The 17,573-nt window shown below is 43.5% G+C and overlaps 3 protein-coding genes across 4 annotated transcripts; 2 read left to right on the top strand and 1 right to left on the bottom strand.

Annotated features, from left to right (window-relative positions):
* Positions 1-38: 38 nt before the first annotated feature.
* On the bottom strand, positions 39-8,790 carry LOC129853345 (splicing factor 3A subunit 1-like). 2 transcript variants are annotated; one of them, XM_055919286.1, is made up of 15 exons: positions 8,565-8,790; positions 4,557-4,666; positions 4,252-4,459; positions 3,844-4,101; positions 3,411-3,485; positions 3,153-3,303; positions 2,822-3,021; positions 2,540-2,654; positions 2,093-2,400; positions 1,687-1,938; positions 1,372-1,579; positions 1,062-1,216; positions 800-901; positions 593-664; positions 39-500 (listed from the first exon to the last, which is right to left on the bottom strand). In XM_055919286.1, the coding sequence occupies exons 1-15, from the start codon at positions 8,610-8,612 to the stop codon at positions 399-401; spliced, it is 2,364 nt and encodes a 787-aa protein (XP_055775261.1). In that variant the 5' UTR covers positions 8,613-8,790; the 3' UTR covers positions 39-398. The 2 variants fall into 2 exon arrangements, with proteins under 2 accessions (XP_055775261.1, XP_055775262.1); XM_055919287.1 differs by having other exon boundaries at positions 3,844-4,095.
* A 103-nt stretch (positions 8,791-8,893) lies between these two features.
* On the top strand, positions 8,894-9,221 carry LOC129853347 (coiled-coil domain-containing protein 157-like). The gene has a single exon (XM_055919292.1). It carries the CDS (start codon positions 8,970-8,972, stop codon positions 9,219-9,221), a length of 252 nt encoding a protein of 83 aa, XP_055775267.1. The 5' UTR covers positions 8,894-8,969.
* Positions 9,222-9,405: 184 nt separating this feature from the next.
* LOC129852830 (coiled-coil domain-containing protein 157-like) lies at positions 9,406-12,969 on the top strand. The gene is made up of 10 exons (XM_055918474.1): positions 9,406-9,427; positions 9,567-9,609; positions 9,785-10,314; positions 10,453-10,530; positions 10,647-10,816; positions 10,981-11,157; positions 11,332-11,500; positions 11,726-11,877; positions 12,077-12,174; positions 12,337-12,969. Exons 1-10 carry the CDS (start codon positions 9,406-9,408, stop codon positions 12,590-12,592), a joined length of 1,695 nt encoding a protein of 564 aa, XP_055774449.1. The 3' UTR covers positions 12,593-12,969.
* Positions 12,970-17,573: the final 4,604 nt, after the last annotated feature.

Raw genomic sequence — 17,573 nt, 5'->3', positions numbered from 1 at the left:
TATGCCGCATTCAAAATACTGAACCCACTCAAATGACATAATGGTGACATTTTATTACTTTATTTGATGGACTGACATGGGCTGGAAAATCTGGACAGAAACCACCTGCAAACCAGCAGCATGCATACAATCCCCTTAAGCAATACAATTAACAGTTAGAAAAGAATCAACGCTTAAAATACGAAACCAAAACTAATTATAGTTTATTTATAGACTACACCTCAAGCATTCTTTACAATTGGTATGACCAACAAAGGACATACATCGTTTGAAAGAGCTCCTCTGATAAAGTTGCTCATTTACCCCCATTTTTCTGACTTTATAATAATTACTTGGGGGTAAATTACAACATGTCGCATACTGGCGGTGTATGGCAGAGAAACCTGTTGAGGGGATGTTCACTTCTTTCTCCCACCTCTCTCCTTCAGTGCCAGGTGTATGACTGAACCGTTGTTCATGTTGTAGTAGGCCAGCGAGTTGGAATCTTTGATGAAAATTCCCTGTAATAGAAGATAGATGCAAATGACTCCAATGATTCATGTCAGTTTACATTTACACATACAATTATTGAAATGGAAACAACAATGCTTACCTCATACTGTAGCTTTTGTTTTCCAGCTGGCATGCCAGTGGCTTCATGGATTTTGACTTTAATAACAGATACCTGTGGTGAGATAGAATGGGAAGTTCAGAAATGTGAAATATTCCAGAAAATTTGACTTCATGGACGTGCACTCATGAGAATATATACTGTATTGGTAAAAGGGAGAGTGGAATGGTGGGTGAACTACTAACATACCTGATCTGTGAGTGGGACAGTGAAATTGAGCGCTTGTCCACTTAGCTTCCATTCCGTCTTGTCCTGCATGTTGGGAACTTGTACTTTGACCGACACGGAACCCTATAAAATAATATACAGTAGAATAACCCTTACATGTCAATATACAGAACTACCAACAGCAAGCATAGGATGACCGACATGGCATATAAAAATACAGCCGTGGATCATTCACACTACCGCATTTTGCCATTAGTCCATGACATTTAATAGGCCAACAAACCTTGTATATGCGGAGGAAATCCTCCTCTGGTATAAGGTTGTCCTCTGTCTTCATCTTCTTGCTGGCAGGCTCATCATCATGGCGTGGGGGTGGGTGGGAAGGTGGCTGCGGGTCAGGGCGGGGGGGCTGCGGGACAGGAGGAGCAGGGACAAATGCTGGACAGGAAAGAAGATTAAAATCAGTCAATCTATCAATAACATGCTTAAAAATAGTAAATAAAGTAATTTGTTGCACTGCATATTTCTGAAGTCATTCATCGGATTTCAAAGTATTTAACACTGTGGGAATAGTATAGCAATGGTTCTCTTACAAGTTGGTACCACCATGGGGGGTGGTCTGGGGGCCATCATGTGAGGTGGTTGGGGCATGGGTACCACGTTGATGCGGGGAGCATGCATCATGGGAGGCATGGGTGTTAGAACCTGCCCTGGGGCCAGGCGCATCTGCACAGGGGCCATGGGGGGCCGTGGAATCACAGGCACAGCTGACAGGAGAGTGGTGCGTACAGGGGGCGGCATCTGCATGATTCACAAGAAAAAATAGACAGTCAACCTTATATGTTGACAAATTAATGTTACAGAAAATAAATGCTTGAGCACTTCTATTGAACAAGAAAGCAACTTACGGAAGGAGGGGCCCGAGCCATCGTGTTCATTGGAGGGTTGGGTTTGGGCAGAAGGGGGGCAGAGGAGATAAGGGGTGATTGATGATGATGGTAAAGCTCAGGCTTGCTCGGTCCAATCTTCTCTTTGCTTTCATCCTCCTGCACCAGTCCCTTGGCCTTGTGAATGGCCTCAATCTGCTCCTGTAGGGTGATGTTGGCCTGTGCTGCTTGCTGAGTACGCGCCATGCTGCCAGAGTGCCCATCCCAGGTCACCTAAGGAAGGAAGGTGCATTAAGTAAAAACTCTGACTCTAATGACAACGAAATTAAGTTAGAGATTATAACCTAATGACTAGTAATCGATTCCTCTTAGACATTTCTTTTACACACACAAAAAAAATGTCTATTCCCTCTTCACTTGCACTCACCTTCTCCTCAGGCTTCTGGATCTCCTCTTCTCCAATCTTCTTACCGATGGCTGTCTCCTCCACGCCAAAGATATCAGTACGCCTCTCAGCCAACTGTTTCAGGCTGCTCTCAATATCCATGCCAGGGGCGTAAACCTCGTCCTCGATTTGCCTCTCTCTGATGCCCCGGTCCCTCTGCTCTAGCCAGCGGGGATCCAGTAGCCCAATGCGCATGTGCTCCTGCATCTTACTGGCTTGGATCCTCTCACCCGTGATGGGAGAGATGAGGTACTCATCCAGAGTCTTGGCTGGAGGCTGTGGCTTGGAGGCTACAGGGCAAGAAAAATGTATCAAATGTAAGGGCAAATGAAGAACATGCATGTATTTTCCTGTTCTTTATTGTCATACATGATAATAAAACATCTAGCATAAGGGGTGTTTAGGTCCTGATGATGGAATCTCTCTCACCTTTGGGGTCATAGTCCTTGCGGATAATGACCTGGTCTGGAGTAGGGGGCAGTGGGGGTGGCATGGGGTTGTCTGGGGGCAATGGTGCCTTGCCATCTTCCTCGTCATCAGAACCCTGGGCAGAAGGCATCAAAGACTCATGTGACTCTACATTGATTACACTATTCTCTAATAATAGTAATATTACATTCATGATCAATCAGTAACTCTTAAGGAGTAATAAGCTGTTAATGACATCCTACTGTTGTGTGTGTATACTGAAACAGGTCTGTGTCTACTAACCTCATCCATGTCTTGCAGCTGTGTGTCCTGATCAGGCTGTGTGGGACGCCCATCATCCCGCTCCTCCCGCTCATCGTCCTCCTCATCCTCACTTTCAACCTCCATCTCCACCTCCTCACTCTCTCCAAACTTGTCATAACGCTCCTGGGTCAGGATGCGAGCTCCCAGCTCCTCAGGTGTGGTGGGTGGGGGGAAGTGGCCTGTTGGAACGCAAGTCATAACACCATCATTACAAAAGCAGTTACACAGGCGGTGGATAACAATCTCTCAGGAACCAAAAATGAACTACCTATTCATATTAATTTGTCTGGCTGACAGTTAATTTCTCTACCTTGTTCATTAGGCTGAAAGTCCACGGTCTCCACCACTACAAAGTCATGCCAGTCAATTTGGGCGTAGGACACACGTTCTTTCTCCCGCTCCTCCTCCTCCTTCTTCCTTTCACGCTCTTGGAACTTCGCCCATTCAACACGGTACCTCACCTGTTGGTAAAGCCAGGAGATAAACTGTTAATGCATGGAATTATAGACTATGGCCATTTTAAGAGCTTATGGTGGGTATACCCTACATCAAAGCTTCAGGGACATACCTGGTCCAGCACCTCCCTGGGGTTCTCAGACTCTCTTTTCAGCTTTATCAGAAGTCCCTTGGGAGGGATCAGAATCTAGGGGGAAAAGACCCAAGAAAAACACAGGTGAGCATCACAACACAACCAGCTGAAGACATGTTATACTACTAACAAGACCAATTATTATATGATGTGCGGCAGGTAGCCTTGTGGTTAGAGCGTTGGACTTGTATCCGAAAGGGTGCAAGATCGAATCCCCGAGCTGACAAGGTAAAAATCTGTCATTCTGCCCCTGAACAAGGCAGTTAACCCACTGTTCCCAGGCCATCATTGAAAATAAGAATTTGTTCTTAGCTGACTTACCTAGTTAAATAAAGGTAAAATAAATACAAAATTATGATATATTTCAACAAGGTATATGCCACAAACAAGAATAATTGGTATGACGCTGTACCTTAGTGTACTGCTCGACCAGCTTGGTGAAGTAGTTGAAGAGGCTGTGTTGAGGTCGCAGGAAGTCAAACTGGTAGTTTCGCTGTTCTTTCTGCATGAGCTGTGTGAGGAACTGGCGCCCGTTGCGAGCCACAAACTGGGCGGTCAGCTTGACAACATCCAGGTCGAATGCTGAGATTGAAGGAGGGTCAGCAATGAACTCAAACTCAGGTGGAGGCTCCTTTGGCACCACTGTCTCATGAATCACTTGAGCCTGCAGCTACCAGTAAAGGAAACCATAACTTAGATTTTTTTTTTTCTCTCCTCATTTTAGGCATCAATCACGTCATACACTTTACAGTGAACAAATGACAATCAGTGATTTATAAATCGATAGAAAAGAAACCACTGAATGCCTAGGAAGGCACACCTTTTGAGGAAGCTGCTGTGAGTTCTGCAGGGCCTGCTGCTGCATGACCTTTGGCACGGCCGCAGACGGCTCCTGGCCCTTGCCCTCCTTGAATTCATTGACTTTGTGGCGGTAGTAAGCATGGTATGGGTCGTTGGGGTTCAGGAAGTTGAACTTTGGGTTGTTGATCTCATTCTGACGGATCCTTGCCTCGAACTCTGGTCCATTCCTGAGAATTAATGGAAGGAAAAGGATGCATGGCCATTACAATATGAGGTCATACAATTTTATAAAAACACGACTGAGAATGAGACTGAAAAACCAACCTGGCTACAAAACTGGCAGTCTTGTCGACGATGTTTCGGACCTCAGGAGGTGGATAGATGATCCCAACTATGGGTTTCGTTGCTGGGGTTTCCTCTGTTGACTCATCTGCCTGTTGAAACAATATATATTGCAGAAATTACCTGTCTCGTGAGGCTTTACAAATAAGGCTAATCTGAAAACAAAACTCCCTAAATTCTATCAGCATATCGATTGTGCTACCAGGGCTGGTAAAACCTTGGATCATTGTTATACTAACTTCCGCGACGCATATAAGGCCCTCCCCTGCCCTCCTCCTGGAAAAGCTGACCACGACTCCATTTTGTTGCTTCCAGCCTACAAACAGAAACTAAAACAGCAAGCTCCCTAGCTCAGGTCTGTTCAACGCTGGTCCGACCAATCTGATTCCACGCTTCAAGACTGCTTCGATCACGTGGATTGGGATATGTTCCGCATTGCGTCCAACAACAACATTGACGAATACGCTGATTCGGTGAGCGAGTTCATTAGAAAGTGCATTGACGATGTCGTTACCCACAGCAACGATTAAAACATTCCCAAACCAGAAACCGTGGATTGATGGCAGCATTCGCGTGAAACTGAAAGCGCGAACCACTGCTTTTAACCAGGGCAAGGTGACCGGAAACATGACCGAATACAAACAATGTAGCTATTCTCTCCGCAAGGCAATCAAACAAGCTAAGTCCCAGTATAGAGACAAAGTAGAGTCGCAATTCAACAGCTTAGACACAAGAGGTATGTGGCAGGGTCTACAGTCAATCACGGATTACAAAAAGAAAACCAGCCCCGTCGCAGACCAGGATGTCTTGCTCCCAGACAGACTAAATAACTTTTTTGCTCGCTTTGAGGACAATACAGTGCCACTGACACGGCCCGCTACCAAAACCTGCGGGCTTTCCTTCACTGCAGCCGAGGTGAGTAAAACATTTAAACGTGTTAACCCTCACAAGGCTGCAGACCCAGACGGCATTCCCAGCCGCGTCCTCAGAGCATGCGCAGACCAGCTGGCTGGTGTGTTTAAGGACATATTCAATCAATCCTTATCCCAGTCTGCTGTTCCCACATGCTTCAAGAGGGCCACCATTGTTCCTGTTCCCAAGAAAGCTAAGGTAACTGAGCTAAACGACTACCGCCCCGTAGCACTCACTTCCGTCATCATGAAGTGCTTTGAGAGACTAGTCAAGGACCATATCACCTCATATCACACCCTAGACCCACTCCAATTTGCTTACAGACCCAATAGGTCCACAGACGACGCAATCGCAACCACACTGCCCTAACCCATCTGGACAAGAGGAATACCTATGTGAGAATGCTGTTCATCGACTACAGCTCAGCATTTAACACCATAGTACCCTCCAAACTCGTCATCAAGCTCGAGACCCTGGGTCTCGACCCCGCCCTGTGCAACTGGGTCCTGGACTTCCTGACGGGCCGCCCCCAGGTGGTGAGGGTAGGTAACAACATCTCCACGCCGCTGATCCTCAACACTGGGGCCCCACAAGGGTGCGTTCTGAGCCCTCTCCTGTACTCCCTGTTCACCCACGACTGCGTGGCCATGCACGCCTCCAACTCAATCATCAAGTTTGCGGACGACACTACAGCGGTAGGCTTGATTACCAACAACGACGAGACGGCCTACAGGGAGGAGGTGAGGGCCCTCGGAGTGTGGTGTCAGGAAAATAACCTCACACTCAACGTCAACAAAACAAAGGAGATGATTGTGGACTTCAGGAAACAGCAGAGGGAGCACCCCCCTATCCACATCGACGGCACAGTAGTGGAGAAGGTGGAAAGTTTTAAGTTCCTCGGTGTACACATCACGGACAAACTGAATTGGTCCACCCACACAGACAGCGTTGTGAAGAAGGCGCAGCAGCGCCTCTTCAACCTCAGGAGGCTGAAGAAATTCGACTTGTCACCAAAAGCACTCACAAACTTCTACAGATGCACAATCGAGAGCATCCTGTCGGGCTGTATCACCGCCTGGTACGGCAACTGCTCCGCCCACAACCGTAAGGCTCTCCAGAGGGTAGTGAGGTCTGCACAACGCATCACCAGGGCAAACTACCTGCCCTCCAGGACACCTACACCACCCGATGTCACAGGAAGGCCATAAAGATCATCAAGGACAACAACCACCCAAGCCACTGTCTGTTCACCCCGCTATCATCCAGAAGGCGAGGTCAGTACAGGTGCATCAAAGAAGGGACCGAGAGACTGAAAAACAGCTTCTATCTCAAGGCCATCAGACTGTTAAACAGCTACCACTAACATTTAGTGGCCGCTGCCAACATACTGACTCAACTCCAGCCACTTTAATAATGGGAATTGATGGAAATTATGTAAAAATGTACCACTAGCCACTTTAAACAATGCCACTTAATATAATGTTTACATACCCTACATTACTCATCTCATATGTATATGTATATACTGTACTCTATATCATCTACTGCATCTTGCCATCTTTATGTAATACATGTATCACTAGCCACTTTAAACTATGCCACTTTATGTTTACATACCCTACATTACTCATCTCATATGTATATGTATATACTGTACTCTATACCATCTACTGCATCTTGCCTATGCCGTTCTGTACCATCACTCATTCATATATCTTTATGTACATATTCTTTATCCCTTTACACTTGTGTGTATAAGGTAGTAGTTGTGGAATTGTTAGGTTAGATTACTTGTTGGTTATTACTGCATTGTCGGAACTAGAAGCACAAGCATTTCGCTACACTCGCATTAACATCTGCTAACCATGTGTATGTGACAAATAAAATTTGATTTGATTTGATATTGTCATGTTGAGGAATCCGAGGCTACCTGGCTTATTAGAGAGATGTATATATAATGAGGAGATGATCATGTCTCCAACCTAAAAATGAGTCATTGTCCCAAAGGCAGGCAACAAACTTAGGTCCAAAATAAGCCCATAGAAAACACATTAGGCTCATTTTAAACCGATGTTGGCGAGAGGTTCACCCCTTCCTTTCTGCTGCCTTGCACAGGTCGGCTGATCCAGCAGCAGGAAAGGTAACTGATTTTATCACAGCATATGCGGTGGTGTATAGTACTTAAGTAAAAATACTTTAAGTACTACTTAAGTAGTTTCTTTACTTTTACTCAAGTATGACAATTGAGTACTTTTTCCACTACTGAGCATATGAACATCATATCAATCTGTTGTTTCACTAGCGCTACACAGAATGCAATAATATTTCATGTAAGTAGATTAACTAGACAATACAGTGTTTTTACAGTGATTGTAATATTTCTATAAAGCCCTTTGTGTATTTTAATTATATTTATAATATTGCAGGAGGTGCAGAAGAGGTGCATGCCACTTGCTAAAAAAATAACTAATACTTTAGATAAACAATAGATTATTTCCAGACAAGGCATTTTTTCGGTTGCATGTAACTTTTTATTTAGACTTATTGGATTTATATATATATATATACTTTTTTTTTTTTTTTTTTTTTTTACTTTTTGGAAGTACCAGCATGGACGGCAGTAGTTGCTCAGCAAAACTCTTTGGTAAGTACCGAACGTATTTTTACATTATTAAGTTTGAAAAGCTGGTGAATGGCAAGTTGAATGACTGCTTGCTGGGATTGGAGAACGTCTCCTGTAAACCAAGATTCTGAGTCAAACTCATCTACTGCTGTTCCTACCAGTACCATTCTTAGTACAACTTCTGTAAACTCATCCGGTGTACATGCTTATTGATTCCATTCGGATTACTGTTAGTGCTATTTGGTTTGTTGATTAGCTAACGTAGCTAGATTTGGGCAGACGTTTCTTGATCTTTATTTATTTAGCATTATTTTTGTACTCGATTGACATTTTAATGCATTGTTAGGAGCAGTAACATAAGCATTACGCGGTTGCCGTTATAACATCTGCTAAATTGTGTATGCGACCAATACACTTTGATTTGATAAAGAGCGATTGAATGTACCAGATCTTACCCTGTTGTTGGGCTCCAGTTGAACAATTTGTACAGGCCCAGGCGGCATGGCTGCGTCAATTCCTTGCTTGGCTTATCTGTTAAAACGTAAATAGTGAGGTTCGTTCTCTTCACAATGACACTACTTGTTGTGGTACTATAGCTATATCTAGAAACTGATTTAATTGCACAAAACTATTTCCAAATAGGACCATTGTTCGTCCGATGACCCGCCTGGAATGGAGGTATTTTACTTCCGGAAACACATCTAAGCATTATGGGATTTGCAGTTCTACTAGCAGGTCGCTATGGAAATAAAGTGACAACATCCAACTCAGTCTGTTACAGCATCTTCCTGAAGGCACAACAACAAGTGCCTTGAGACAATCCATGGGAGAAAGAGTGCAAGATACGAAGGCTTGTCAATATGACACATCTCTTAGGACGTCAGGACTGCGTTGAAAGTCTCCGGAGAGATTTAATAGATATTCAAGGTGCTGTTCTCGATGTCTTCTCTCGGACAGGCCCAGTTCGATTTCCCTCCTGGAAGTTCCCAGATAAGCTTTCATGCAATCTGGACCTGGTGTCGCTATTAGAACAATACGACTTTGTTGATGGGGAAGAGGAATTCAATCAGCATTCACATATTGTTTTGCTGGAGTTGGTGATTGACAGGTAAGTTATTGTACAATATGGCTTATTGTAAAGATCTGATGTGGCTATAGGGAATAGTTGGAAATGATTATACATGACTGTAATCCATTTATTTCCCCTAGATTGCTGCTCCTGCTGCAAAGTTTCAATGCCCATGCAGAGCAGTTGAAGTTGGGACAGAAGAGAGAACACATTCAGCAAAAAGGTCCATGTGTATCAATTGGCCTTGTAGTCAGACACTATTGGAATAACTTGATCCAGGTTGGCAACCAGAGGGTGGTGAGTTTTTAAAGCACACCTGGTGTTAATTTTTCACATACAATAGCTAAATTCATATCTTATGACCATGTTGTTTACCTCTCTTATTCAGAGCACGAAGCAAGATATTCAACAAGTGATCAAAACTCCAAAATGTGAGGAAAATACAACTTTTTCTTCAGCATCCTCACTTCTGAACACAAAAAGTGATCTTTGTCCACAGTCTCCATCAATAGTGTCTCAGCACTGTACCTCAAGAACATCAGCAAGCACTCCATTGTGTCCTCCACAGAAAATATTAAATGGCTCCCTCTCCTGTCCCACTCACAGAACAGCAAGCAGCATCCCCTCCTGCCTTCCCCTTATATCCACGGACACTCGTAATGTAAGTTGCCAGACAGTAGTGTCATCCCTTGTCCCCTGTGATGCCTGTGCTCAGGTCCAGTCCAGTTTGAGGGAGACTGGTGATGCTCTTGTGGAGCTGTGTCGGAGCGAGGGCCTTCCCTCCTCTCTGCAGCGCCTTCTGGTGGCTGTGGATGACACCCTGGAGCAGGGCCGTCTGACTGCAGGAGATGTGTCCCAGTGGTCCATAGAGCAGCGCAGGGACATGGGCCGGGTGGGTAAGCATCTGCTGGAGGTGCGGTCCACAGTGCAGCCTCTCAGAAACAGCCTTCAGGCAGCGGAAAGGGAACGGGAGGAGTTCAGGGCTCAGCTGGGTAGGGCACAAGAGGAACTGAAGCATGAAAGGGCAACACACCAAGCCAGCAAAAAACAGCTGGAGCAAAGACTGCAGGAGGCCCAGGTATCTAGGGAGGAGACAGAGAGGAGACTGCAGGAAGAACTTGAGGAACTAAGGAGAGGTACAGTAGTACTCAACAAGTGAGGACAAAGAGGAAACCTTGCTGACAACAATATATTTGAAGGGAGACAAAATAATAGAACATTTCAAGAGTAAAAGTGCTTTCATCATATTCACAATATAAATGTGTCCCTTTTAGGAACCGTGTCCCTGGAGGATAGCAACTCCAAACTGAAGGCAGGGATTAGTTTGCAAAAAGAAAGGTTACACAAACTTGGTAAGGACATTACACCCCCACCCCATGTCTGATGTTTTAGGAGCAGAAGGAGAGAGCCCAAGTTATCTAATTGTTGTGAACAGAAAAACTGCGAAACATTGTCCTTTCTTTGTCAGAGTGTGAGAGAGATGAGCTACATCAGGAAGTGAAGACCATGCAGGTAGAGGAAGAGGCACGGAGTAAATTAGAGGAGAAGACACAAGTGCTGGAGGCTCAACTGTCCACTACTCAGCTCTTACTTGACAAGGAGAAATCCAAGTACCAGAATGCTTGTCGCCAACAGGAGGTCAGTATAACAACCATATATGGAGTTGGGTACTCATGGGGGCAGTCTTGAAAACCAGACCTGGGGCAGTACTAGTAGATATTTTAAAGACTTAATCTAAAAACACTGATTTGTGTCTTTTAAGTGAGTTGTTACTGCACAGTCTCACTTTGTGTCTTCAACAGTCACTGCAGGCCAAGCAGAGGTCTCTGCTGGAGCGAGTGGATGCTCTGGACCAGGAGTGTGAGGAGCTTCAGGGACAGTTAGGGAAGAGTGAGGACCGACAGACAGACCTACAGGAACGACTGACACACATCTCAGAGGAGAAGGACCAACTTGAAACCCAGCTCACCCAAGAACAGGTATATTACTACCTGACAGCCCGCAATGCAATGTTTCATATAGTTCATTTTATAGTGCTGCTTGCATACATTGGGCAGATACCTATTTCAGCATTGCATATATATTACCCTATTTCATTTCCAAAGAACAATCATTTGTGTATAACTAACTGCCTTGCCTCTGCGTTCCCTGAGGCCTTGTGTTCTGAGCTTCAGCAGGAGAAGCAGAGACTGGAGAGTCACGTGGGTGAGCTGAAAGACAGTGTGAATCAGTTGAGAGGAGAGGTGCAGGAGTTAGCCCAGAGGGAGAGGCTGATGGTGGCTTTCCCGGAGCTCACCCCCCTGCCTCAGGGATCTCCACAGAGTACGTTCATTTCCTTAAATAACCCAGTGTTTTCTGTGTTGACCCACCATGTTGACTTTGTTGACTTCTGTATTGTTTGCCAGTGTGGGTTTACTTACATTTGGTTTTGAATAGTTACCACACAGACCTGGTTACAATTAGAGTATGTTGACTATGCTATCACCATGTCAAGCTGCCTGTCACAGCTCTGTGCATATTCTAATCTAAGACTTGACTCTGTCTCAGGCACAGGGGATGTGTTGGGGGATATGGAGCAGCAGTTTCAGGCTAACTATGTTCGGATTAGGGTTCTGGAGCAGGAGAATAGCACCCTGCACAGTAGCCTGGTGAAACTGAGGGATATATCCCAACTAGGGGCCTCCATGGTGGAGTCCAAGGTAGGATTCCAGGGGACAGTTCTACTCCTTTAGTGTAAAGTGTGTTGACCGTGGAAACTGATGAAAGGGGCTAAGGGGCTAATACTTCAAAACTGCTGCTGGAGAACTACTGCATGTTGTGATCCATTGAATACACCTGATTTGATTTGAACAATGATAAGGGCAGTTGTAAACATTAAACACATTGCAATCTCTACAGATTACCTGCCCCAGCAGCTGTGGATTCACCCAGTCTCTGCCTGACACACCCAGAGAGAGCCAGCTAAAACCCACCCCCTATGTACAAAACAGCCCTCTGTAAGTCAACACCACAGAAAGAACATGTTCATTTTTGTTTGCAGATAATACAGGGACAACAAAAATGCAATCCTACCTTAGCATGTAGGGTGTATTATTAATTATTTTCATAAATACATCCCGACAGACTCTTCATCTGTTCTCTCATTCTGTCCATCCCAGTCAGACCTCCAGTGCAGGATTGTTGAAATATGGAGTGAGGAAGAAGGGAGCAGATGAAGGGGCCGTCCCTATGGAGATGAGGCCTCGGGATCACTTGTCCACCGCTACCTCGTCATTCTCTGCCACCTCCACTACATCTCTGGTGCACCAGCAGACCCTCCGACTCTCCCCTGATACCAGTGCAGCCAGAACCTACACAAGGATACCCCAGGCATCCAGAACCCGCTCTGTTTGCATGCACACGAGGAAGAAGTGAATCCAGCACTTGGTGATCAACCTCATGGTGACAATTTTTGGAGCATAACAATGCTCAAAGAGGCGGGGGCTGAAAGAGGCTGTTGTTTGAAGTGTATCTCAGGCATCTCCATAAGGAGACTGTGATAAGACACAGATTATTTGAGCAGAGAAACAATACATCTAAGCTACAGAGTTCAGGATCTTTGTCAACATTGATCTGGCTTGAAGTCACTATTTACCAGAAAATTAATTTGCATTCATACACAATACAACTGTGGTGTCATGTTTTTTATTTCTTGAACTGTGTTAATCATTTGTGGATCATCTGGAACTACCCACAACTTTTTTGCAAAAATAAAATATGGGTGAAGTAGACAATTTTCTACTTTTTCGGCATCAGACCTTCTTAATTCTCACTTGAAACATAGTTTGTGTTTAATAGGCTAAATTACAAATTCTGTTAACATCTGACTAGAGTGATCTGTTCTTGCAATTTGTCATCTATGACATTTCAAATTTAGATATGATCATTTATCACAAAGTAGTTTAGATGTAGTTAACTTGTAAGTGAGGACTTGGTGGACTGTATATTCTTTAGGTTAGGTTTTACTTTATGTGTTCGCTACCGTGTGAAGGTAAGGGCACAGATGACAGACAGGTAGGATTCCAGTTGAGGGGGTTTAATAACGCTGAAGATGCACAGGCACGGAACTGCACCGCACAGTGTATGTAGTATGGGTGGACTAAGGCACTTAGTGGTCTTGCAACTTGCTTCAACCAAAGTGTGTGTGTGTGTGGTATGTCAACAAGGACACACACTGGCTTTGGCTAACACAATGCAAGCTAACTGGTGGGAAAACACAAGGATGGCTGGAACTTTCTCTCACTTGACTACTCTCGAGCTGATCTCTGAGCTGGAGATCGCCCAGCATGCTCTGCTCCACTTCACCGGTGGGCGGAGCTACAGCTCTGATATGACTAGCTAACATTACGGATATGATTAACTACAATAATTCACAGCCTTTTGAACATAACTAAAGCTACTTTGAAAAAGTAGTTAAGTAAACTATATTTTTCTAAAGGGTAGCTTTAGTGTAGATTAACTTATACCAGTGTGAAGTAATTGGTAGCTTGGTAAACTATATTTTCAGAGTAGCTTCTCCAACACTGTTTGGATCACAAATGTGTATTTGCTGACTTCTCCCAAATGCACTTAGCACAATTATCCACAAGGAGGTAGTGAAACAGTTATCTAGTTTGGAAGGTAAAGCAATAATAAACTGAGCATAACAAGCCCATTAAAGCCCATCAATTATTTAAACTTCATGAATAAAGAATGTGCTCAAGCACAAACAGCAAAAATAATTTTAAATATCTTAAAATTGTCAGTCTAAAACAGGGAGAGGCCTCCTAGGTAAAAGACAAGTCATGGTGACAACCTGGTGTGGCTCTGTGTGTTTACCTGATTGGGAACTCTGATTGGGAAAAATACGTGCTCCGTCTGGGATATATTTTTGAACGGTCATCCAACTCGGAATTCCAAGTCATAAACTCTGGCATTTTTCTAGAGCTCCGACTTTCCAACCTGAAAATCACTGACGTCATGATTCGATCTTGTGTTTATTTTTTGGATTTCCCAGTTGTCTTGAAAGCACCATAAGGCCTTCTAAAGCCGGTATCACTTTTTTACTAAACACTTGAGCGTGCTGTCACTGACCAACTGTCTCGCTATCTCTCTTAGAACAATCTTCTTGACCCTAACCAGTCAGGCTTCAATATGGATCACTCAACCAAGACTGCTCTTCTCAGTGTTGCGGAGATTCTCCGCACTGCCAATGCTGACTCTCCTCTGTTCTCATCCTAGATCTATTTCCTGTCTTTGACACTATCAACCATCAGATCCTCCTCTCCACCCTCTCAGGGCTGGGCATCTCAGGCTCTGCACACTCTTGGATTGCATCCTACCTGCAGGCTGCTCATAGCAGTTGACGTGCAGAGGATCTGTGTCTGCACCACGTCTTCTCACTACTGGTGTCCCCCATGACTCGCTTCTAGGCCCTCTTCTCTCTATACACCAAGTCACTTGGCTCCGTCATATCCTCAGATGGAGAATGAAAGTATGCAGTTGAAAGTATGATGTTGACATGATCAGTTCAATCAAAGTTACTGTAGATATAACGTGATTTGATGTAATTTTATCTGTGGCCAATGACCTTGAGCCTTCTTGGATGGGATTTTCTAATGTAACGCTATGGCAGCACCCAAGGGGCTTGAATTGTTGAGCTCTCCCAGTAGATGTTTGGGTGATGTAGTTTCCCCATGAGTGACAGAAATCTGAGCCAATCACGGCGCAACTAGATAACGCTGGCTGGCACACCACCACAGAAAGCGCTGAGCTAGGCTGAAACCTGCATTTTGGACCTGCCTTACTCAAGGAAGCAAAAAAGAGACCATGTTTGTATTCGGCTTTATTAACTCAATGTTGTTTTTTAAATTGTTTGCAAACTGATATGTGACACGTATTAATGCCAAAATAACATGCAAAACAGGCAACCAAAAAGAATCTCTGTCCCACATGCCATGAATGACGGGTCGCCACTGGTTGTGAGTCTTTATGGGTAAGTCTCTAAGAGCTGTCCACACCTGAATTGTGGAATATTTGCCTATTATTATTTTCAAAATTCTTTAAGCTCTGTCAACCCACGACAATTCTTTAAGCTCTGAGCACTTTGTATCATCTGGTAGTGTCACGTTCTGACCTTAGTTCCTTTTTTATGTCTGTATTTTGGTTTGGTCAGGGCGTGAGTTGGGGTGGGCATTCTATGTTTTGTTCTATGTTTTGTATTTCTGTGTTTGGCCTCATATGGTTCCCAATCAGAGGCAGCTGTCAATTGTTATCTCTGATTGAGAACCATACTTAGGTAGCCTTTTCCCACCTGTGTTTGTGGGTAGTTGTTTCCTGTTTTGTGTTTTTCACCTGATAGGACTGTTTTGTTTTTTCACCTTTGTTATTTTGTATTCAGTGTTCAGTTCAATAAATTTAACATGGACACGTACAACGCTGCATTTTGGTTCGATCCTTCCTATTCCTCATCAGACGAGGACGACGATCGTTACAGGTAGGCTGTTTGATTCAGTGTCCTCTGTCTCTGTACAACCCTGTGTGGACGAACCCGTGTCCTCTGTCTCTGTACAACTCTGTGTGGATGAACGAGTGAGAGCTGGTCAAACTTTTAGCTTTTTGCCATTCTCAGTGCAGGTGGTACATAAAGCCCTGAAATCCTTAGATCAGAGAAAGCCTGCAGGTCCTGATCTTTTGGATCCCTGCTTTTTAAATCTGGCAGCTGATTTCATAGCTGAACCACTTACATATCTGTTCAATCTAACCCTGGACTGTAATGAAAATCTGGAAATCAGCATTTGTCCTACCACTTTTCAAAGGGGGAGATCCAACTCTTTTAAATAATTATACGCCAATCTCAAAGCTGTCACCCCTGGTGAAAATACTTGAAACCCTTGTGAGTGAACAGCTAAAATAGTTTTTATTTACTAACTCTATTTTATCAATGTACCAATCGGGCTTCAGGAAGAAGCATAGCACAATTACAGCAGCCATGAAGGTTTTAAATGATATCACTGAAGCGCTTGACAAAAACAGCACTGTGTCTCACTTTTTATTGATCTCTATAAGGCTTTTGATACAGTTGATCATGCTATACTAAGGCAGAGATTGTCGAGTGTAGGTCTTTCAGAGCATGCAGTTGCATGGTTTGCTAACTGTCTGAGAACTCAGTGCACTCAAATTTGATGGGCTTATGTCTGTTAAATTGTCTGTCTTTAATGGTGTGCCCCAAGGCTCTGTGCTTGGTCCTCTCTTATTAACTATATATATATATAAGTGATTTAGACAAAAATGTCCAAAATGCACAACTTCATTTTTATGCTGATGATACTGTTATTTACTGTTGTGCCTCGTCTCTTACAAAAGCTTTCCAGAACTTGCAAACTGCTTTTTATACTGTTCAACATACCTTGTGTCAATTGAAGCTTATCCTCAATACTGACAACTAAACTAATGGTGTTTTCTAAAGCAAGAAATAGACCTCTGAACCTTTCACCTATTACTACCTGTCAGGGCAAGGAGATTGAGGTTGTAACCTCATATAAATATCTTGGAATTTTAATTGATGACGGCCTCTCTTTTAAATTGCATATTCAACAACTTTGAAAATTGAAGATGAAATTGGGATTTTATTTTAGGAATAAGGCCTGTTTTTCTTTTGAAGCCAGAAGGAGGCTAGTATCAGCTACATTTATGCCTTTACTAGACTATGGGGATATTTTATATATGAATGCTTCCGCTCAGTGTTTGAGATCAATTGACACCCTTTACCATGGCACTTTGAGATTTATTTTAAACTGCAAAACTCTTACGCACCACTGCACTTTGTATACCAGGGTTGGCTGGCCTTCTCTAGTCACTCATAGGCTCAGTCACTGGTATACTTTTATTTATAAAGCCATTTTGGGTTTACTACCTTTTTTATTTGGGCATTTTTATTGTTCAGAAATGTGGTGGGTACTCTCTTCGTTCGCTGGACTTTATTCTGCTAACTGTTCCAAATGTCCTAACTAAATTTGGTAAAAGGGCTTTTATGTACTCTGCGCCATCGTCTTGGAACGCCTTACAAAATACTTTTAAACTGGAAGAACTTGTCCCGATTGGTATTTTTAAATCACTGATGAATGATTTTGAGACTGATTCCCTGATCTGTCAATGTTTTTAATTTGATGTTTTTGATTTTTGTTATACTCTTGTGAATTATATGGTTTTTACTAGATTACTTGTTTTTCATGTTTGTCTGTAATTTTTGTAATGACTTGGTGCTGTCTATCTTGGCCAGGACACTCTTGAAAAAGATTTTAAATCTCAATGAGCCCTTCCTGGTTAAATAAAGGTTAAATAAAAATAAATAAAAAATAGGTTGTTAATCTTTGTT

The sequence above is a fragment of the Salvelinus fontinalis genome, chromosome 4 (assembly GCF_029448725.1).
Source record: "Salvelinus fontinalis isolate EN_2023a chromosome 4, ASM2944872v1, whole genome shotgun sequence".
In the NCBI taxonomy this organism is placed as follows: domain Eukaryota; kingdom Metazoa; phylum Chordata; class Actinopteri; order Salmoniformes; family Salmonidae; genus Salvelinus; species Salvelinus fontinalis.
This window is presented reverse-complemented; position numbering and strand designations above follow the sequence as displayed.

What these genes read in the sequence shown, in the direction of transcription:
- LOC129853345 (XM_055919286.1), bottom strand. Translation starts at nt 8,612, where the DNA reads ATGCCGCCTGGGCCTGTACAAATTGTTCAACTGGAGCCCAACAACAGG. An exon ending in ACTGCCAGTTTTGTAGCCAG is followed by an intron (nt 4,460 to 4,556) that starts GTTGGTTTTTCA and finishes ATTAATTCTCAG; the next exon opens with GAATGGACCAGAGTTCGAGG. An exon ending in TGGTCGAGCAGTACACTAAG is followed by an intron (nt 3,486 to 3,843) that starts GTACAGCGTCAT and finishes TTTTCCCCCTAG; the next exon opens with ATTCTGATCCCTCCCAAGGG.
- LOC129853347 (XM_055919292.1), top strand. Translation starts at nt 8,970, where the DNA reads ATGACACATCTCTTAGGACGTCAGGACTGCGTTGAAAGTCTCCGGAGA.
- LOC129852830 (XM_055918474.1), top strand. Translation starts at nt 9,406, where the DNA reads ATGTGTATCAATTGGCCTTGTA. An exon ending in AGTGATCAAAACTCCAAAAT is followed by an intron (nt 9,610 to 9,784) that starts GTGAGGAAAATA and finishes TCCCACTCACAG; the next exon opens with AACAGCAAGCAGCATCCCCT. An exon ending in AGAAAGGTTACACAAACTTG is followed by an intron (nt 10,531 to 10,646) that starts GTAAGGACATTA and finishes TTTCTTTGTCAG; the next exon opens with AGTGTGAGAGAGATGAGCTA.